Below are 6,519 nucleotides of genomic sequence, written 5' to 3'. Positions count from 1 at the left end.
TATGAACTAAATAACTCATTACGTATATTGACATTTTCCTGCATTTTAGGGAATTGGTTGGCAGTGTTATATCGGTAGAAAATGAGCCCCTATTTAAGTATTTGCACCAAGTGTCTGGTGTTTAGGAATGGGCTCCTCATAGAATCAAGAGATGCTCATATTCACAAAGGGTAATACAGACTAAGGATTAGTATTGAGAAAATATATAAAATAGTTCATTCAAATCTGAAAGAAAAAGACAAAACACAGACAAAGATAAAACAATCACAGAAAATGGGTGAAGAGTGGAAACAGGTAATTCACAAAAGAAAAAATTGTGAGATTAGCCAATAAATAGGAGCAGTACTCAACTGTAAGCAAGGAAATGCACTAAATACATTAAAACAATGAAATACCTTTTTATAATTTATCAGATTCATAGAAAAGGAAAAGTTTGATAATATTAAGAATTGTTGAGGATTTGGGAAATCAGGGACATATGCATTGCTCATGGCTGTGTGCATTGAGGAAGGCATTTTCAAGGCAAATTAGCAGTATCTCTTAAAAATTGTAATGCACAATGCCCTACTTTAACAACTTATTTCTAGAAACCTATCATTCAGAAATACACACGTGCATGAATATGAATAAATATCATGGCATTATTTGTAATACCAAAAATATTGAAAAGATCCAGAATGTACAGCAAGAATTTAAATATATTATGGTGTGAAATACCATGGAGTTGTTCGAAAGAGTGGGTTAGACTTACACATATGGGGGGAGAGGGAAGGTGTCCAAGGCATATTGAGAACAGAACAAGTTGCAGAAAAACATGTGCAATATTCCATGTTTGTGTGTGTGCCTGTATACATGTGTAGGTAAATACTTAGGAAGGGGGACTGACAGGACGCACCCTGAACTGTAGAGAGCAGTTACCTGCGGGAGAGTAGTTGCAGGAGGAGGTGGTGGGAGATGGCATTCTCATTCACCAAGCATTCCGGGTTCTCGCTGCACAGTACCCCTCTCTGCAACGACTTGCTTTGGCCAATAAGTGACGTTGGTCTCTTCTGTGTAAAGTGTTAGAAGTCAGAACATCGTTTGCCTTGTCTTTCGCCTTCTGCCATCAGACTGGCAACGTTCCAGATAGAGGTTGGGTTCTTCCATCAGTTTGGGTTCTGGAGTGAAGACGGTAAGAAGCAGAGCTGTAGCTGATTCACGCCCAATATGCAGTGTGAACAAGACATGAACATTTGTGGTTATAAAGCCACCGAGATTTGGGGATGTTTGTTACTGTGGTATCATGTGGCCTACCCTGGCTGCTGTAAACAAAGGAAGGCATCTATAGGTTTTCCTCTGTATAATTCTCTATCAGATGAGGATGTATGTATTACTTGTAAAGTAATTTTAAAAAATGACATCTCAGTGCAATTACAAATGACTACATGTCAAGGAGCTTCAGGATTGTTGACAAATAGAAACTACGGAAGCTAAATCCTACAATTCCGAGGGCAAAGTTGAAGTGCCTGCCTGAGACCTGCACCGCAGGCCAACACGCCATGGACCATGGCTACAAACTGTAGTGCTGTGAGAAGGTAAGAGCTGTGTTGTTAAGCCAGTGACCAAGAAATACGGTGGTTAATTAGACAGGTAAGAATTCTTGTGTACATTAGTGGGGGGAATCAGGGCAGTAAGCGTTCTACCCACCCAGCCACAGGGCTGAAGGGCATCCCAATAAATGGTGGGACTGTAGTGGTTGCTTTTGTAGACATTGTGAGACACTGTTCTTCAGTAGTAAGGATTAAGTTGCAATTATTGCTAATTCACTGTTGTCTGAATGTGCCAGTCCCTTCAGATGTGTCCTGAATACAAAGAATTTGAGAACCACTGACTCAGGAAGTAGAGCAGGTAATTGCACGTAGACTCTTATTTCCTGGTGGCTGCTGCCCCTGGCTCAAGTCCAGATGCTCAACTTTCTCATTGATGGAACACCTCCTCTTTGTCAGGCACTGTAATTGCCGTTAACAATACAGACACAATTCTTGCTCTCAACTCACAGTGTAGCAGAGGAGACAGATCAGCAATATAGACACAGAGGCATAGATAGCAGGAATAGAACTAGTAACCTTTTTTTAAGGAGGTAGTAGTTTCCAAGCATTTATAATTCTCACACAAACACACACACACACACACACACACACACACACACGCATAAAACCAACCCTGCAAGCCAAGTATAATTACCCTACTTTTTCAGATGAGGAAACTGAGGATGGGAGAAATTAATTAGCTTCCTTAAGTTTTGACAGCCCATAGAGGCTCAGTCTCAAGTTCTTCTTGTCTGTACCAAGTAACTGCCTATGCAAAAGGATGAATAAATAATAGCATCAGAGTGAAACAAAGGCCACCAGACACAAAAGGAGAATGACTATGTCTTGCATCAGAACTTTAACCTTCAGAGCAAGATGCAAAGGTTCAGCTTTTTGTTCACTTTGTCCCCATAGGGTGAAAGCAGAGCTTTGTTAGTGGAGCAGGCTGGAAATCTGACTTAGGTTAGTTATGGTTAGCATTCCTTCCATTTCTGCCTGTACCCTCCCCCTCCTAGTACTGGGAGTAAACATCTTACTTGCTTGGGGCATGGGGTAGGGGTAAGGAAAGACTGCACAATAGGTCTGTTGTTGTGCAAAGAATTCTAGAAGATGCATATCTAGGCTGTGGCAACATGCAGGGCCCCAGGGTCCAAGTCTCTTGTGTGTTTGAGGCTGGGAAATTGGTCATAGGTATTTGCCATCAGCTCAGTACACTGTTTAACGTTCTTCCTGGTTAAGCACTCAACACAGAGAAACACCCTAGGAGATCTAACTCAGGCAGGTCTGTTCTCGGTTACTTAAGGGAGTTTAACCCAAACCAGGGTATAGCAGGGCTCCCAGCCCCAAGACTGTGTTCATATGTGGCTCATTTTCCCACTCAGCAGGGTGAGCTAAGGGTGAGTGCAGGAGTTTTCACCAAAAGAGCCCAAAAGATCAGAGCAAGAGGCCTTGGTAGTGATCTTGTTTTCCAGACTCTGCTTTTGGCCTGAAGTCTCAGGGTTCAGCTGGCCTTTGTGCCAGAGGATCAGTGAGACTCCAAGGACACTCGGAACAGAGCTGTTAGCCAGCGAAGAAAAATTCTGAACAACCTATGGGAAAGTGAGTCAGATTTGGAGAGTGGCTCAGCTTTATATTGTGAATTAAAGTCAGAGAAAAAAGAAATTTATGAAATTCTTTAACAAGTGCGCCAGCTGGTACTAAAATGGCAGAGAGAGAGAGAGAGAGAGAGAGAGAACGTCAGTGAAGGATGAAGAGGCATGTCTTACTTTGTGGCGTGAAGATATACTTGGGAAATGTGGGCTTCTCCATGGAATGTGAGAAAACTGTACAAATGTTTTGATGGAGCAACAGGTGAAGGTTTCATTACAGTTGTGATTCAATGACATGTAGCATCAAGTTTATATTAGTATCAAATTTTATTTTAATAGTGTTATAAGTGACTCTAGACCTTTAAATTATCAAGAGTCAGAAGGGTTCACTTAATATTTTCAGTTATACTCAACTGTGCATCTTAGGGGAAATTTTGTGCTCTTGTGAAGTCAGCAGTTGGGGTTCCAGTGGTGTACTCCATTTTTGACCTCTTAAACTGTGTGTGCCTTGAGGAAGAAAGTGACTTAAAAAAAAAAAAAATCTTTGCTCCTCTGTGCCTGGAACGGCCAGGGCCAGGATGAGGTGTAGGGTGTGTGATGTCGGGTGGCACTTTCTCTCAGGGTTGTGCAAATGAGCTCCCTCTTAAATTTTGCCCTCTTGGTGCCTCACTGACCTCAGCCTAGTTCTGGCTCTGGGGTCAAGTGCACTGCATAGAGGATATTTCTCTTTCACAGTTCAAGACGCTGGAAAGTCCAAGATCAAGGTGCTGGCAGATTTGGTTCCTGGTGAGGGCTTTCTTCCTGCCTTGCAGATGGCTGCCTCCTCACTGTGTCCTCACCTGACAGAGAGAGTCTGGTCTCTCTTACACTTCTTACAAGGCCACTAATCCTATCATGGGGGCCCCACCCTAATGCCCTCATCTAAACCTAATTACTTCCCAAAGGACCTACCTCCAAATATCACAACATTGGGAGTTAGGGCTTCAACGTTTGAATTGGGCTGGGGCAAGGAGGATTCCAGCATTCGGTCCATATTGTAGTGTTTCAATTACACATTTTGGGTCCCTGCTTTTGTACAAAAGGTTGATCACTGTAATAGAATTCTAAGATGGCTTCCAAGATTCCTGCTCCCTGGTGTTCACACCCTGAGTAATCCCGTCTCCTGAGGACCTGACCTAACCAGGCGAGCTCTTTAAGAGAGAATCTAGAAGTCAGAGATCAAAGAAGTCAGAGAGACTGGAAGCATGGGAGGAATTTTCCTGGGGCCTTGCAGGAGCTAACTGATGTATGGTAAGACAGCCACAGGGTGAGAAAATGTGAGAGGCCTCTGGGGGCTCAGAGACATCCCCCGGTGACAGCTAGCAGGATAGTGGGAACCCCGGACCTACAACCACAAGCAACTACATTCTGCTGATAACCACGTGAGCTTGGAAGAGGATCCTACATCTCAGATGAGCCCCAGCCCAGCCAACACCTTGCTGTCAGCCTCTGAGGCCCTGAGGGAGAAGCCAGCCATGCCATGACTGCACTCTCCTGCTGGCTGTCACCAGGGACTGCCCTGAGCTCCTAGAGGTGATCATAAACTTGTGTTGTTTTAAGCAGTTACGTTTATGGTAATTTGTTACATAGCATAGAAAGCTAATATGATCTTCTTTCTGCAACAGATCCGTCCACATCTCCTGGGTCCCTTTTTCTCATTAAAAACAGCTTGTATTTGGCTGTTGATTATATTTTTCCCTTGCATTAATACATAACATCCTTTTTCCTTCTTCTTTTTCTTTTTTTTCCCTACTGTTTCTTTTGGGAATTTACACAGTCATTCAAATCTGCTCCACACACATTGTTATTTGAACATTCACAGAAGACTATGTTATCTCCTCCCTGCCCTCTACGAAGCATCTCCAGGGCACCCATTACGGTGAGGCCACTGTTTTCACCCTTCCAACCAGCGTTCAGGGCTTCCAAAGCTTAACATCATGTTTATTACATAACAACAAGACATAAGCCAAAACAACTTGCTGCTGGGCTTTTAAATATAGCCGCAGCAAAAACTCTTTTCTGGGCTTGAGGAAAACCACTTCAAATGTCTCCTAATTTCAGCAATTTTCTGGTCTATAGAATAAAAAGTCTAAAAATGGCTCTGAAAGTGTTTAAGTGCGCACACAGCGAGCCCACCACTCTGCTGGCAGACAGTGACGCAAGGGGCGGCACGTGGAGAGGGAAGCTGAGTGCTCTTGGCTGTTGGCATCTGCAGCAGCCTCTCCAGGGAGTATTGCCTGTGCGGTAAACGCTCTCTGAGGAGAAAAAGGCAAAGTCCTGGACGTGGAAGCCTTCAAAGTTGGTTCCACGGTAATGTGACTCAGTGGCACAGAGCTTGTTCCTCCCTTTTGTTCCCTTTTCTAGTTGTGGGGACCCAGTTGTGTTCATCTGGAGGGTTTATTTAGTTGTAAGGGTTAAAAAACCCAAATCAATCTGGCTTCAGAATAGGGGACTTCTTGGCTCCTGTAATGGACAAGGTCGCGCTGTTTCTCGTGACCTCCTATGTGTTGGTTTCATTCTGAGGCTCCAAGTCCCCCCCAAGAACCCCAACCCCGAATCGCCGAGCTAACCCCGTGGGAAAAGGGCGCCTCTTTCCTCTACTGTGGCCATCTACCCTAGGCTGACCGGTTGGGCTTGGGTCACATGTCCTCCCCTTAAATCAGTTCTGTGGCCGAGGAGGTGGAACCCACTGTTTGGCCAGGATGGGGCCTGTGTGCCCCTCCTACAGCAGGAGCATGAGGTCGCTAGGACTGACAGTGGGGGAAGGGCGGGTCCCAGAGGAACACCAGGTGCCGTTGCCAGGGAGGAGTGGACGCTGGGCAGGCTGGAACCACAGATGTCTCCAGCAGCGGCCCTACTCCATGCAGGCTTTAGTTGGGAACGCTTGAAGCCCAGAGAGGCAGTGGGGAGCAGCTTTCTCCCCACCTCTATGCTTCCGCATGTTCATCTCTGAGTGTCCCCATGTCACCCAGCGCCCTAGCGGGCTGAAGTAGAGTCAAGGTGGAAGTGCACTGCACAGTTTTTCTCTGCCCTGGGCTCTCTAACTTCTCTTTCGGCTCACAAGGGGGTGGGAATTTCTGTGCCCCATCCCGGTGTTGCTCTGCGAGTGGGCTGCCTTCCCTCACCGCACGGGAAGTCTGAGGGCCACGTGAGGACTTCATGTGGGAGGCCTGGCTTGCCGTGGGTGGGAGTCCGCATGCAGCAATAAGTGGGGAGGCTGCGGAACCCTGTGTCCCAGGATTTGGGGGCCCACACTGCCCCTCGAGCTGTTGCTTCTCTCCATGGGCTCACGGGGTTGCTCTGTCCCCACTCGCATGCTGTCA

The 6,519-nt window shown here is 45.7% G+C and overlaps 1 protein-coding gene across 1 annotated transcript; it reads left to right on the top strand.

Annotated features, from left to right (window-relative positions):
• Positions 1 to 1,545: 1,545 nt before the first annotated feature.
• On the top strand, positions 1,546 to 5,601 carry LOC105819747. Its single transcript, XM_012656050.1, is given in 4 exon segments — positions 1,546 to 1,574; positions 4,974 to 5,025; positions 5,028 to 5,480; positions 5,482 to 5,601. Coding segments are annotated over 4 exon segments (654 nt in total).
• Positions 5,602 to 6,519: the final 918 nt, after the last annotated feature.

Source organism: Propithecus coquereli, unplaced genomic scaffold (assembly GCF_000956105.1).
Source record: "Propithecus coquereli isolate 6110/MARCELLA unplaced genomic scaffold, Pcoq_1.0 Scaffold5, whole genome shotgun sequence".
Classification (NCBI taxonomy): domain Eukaryota; kingdom Metazoa; phylum Chordata; class Mammalia; order Primates; family Indriidae; genus Propithecus; species Propithecus coquereli.
Note: the sequence above shows the minus strand (reverse complement) of the source record. Positions and strands in the feature narration are given on the sequence as shown.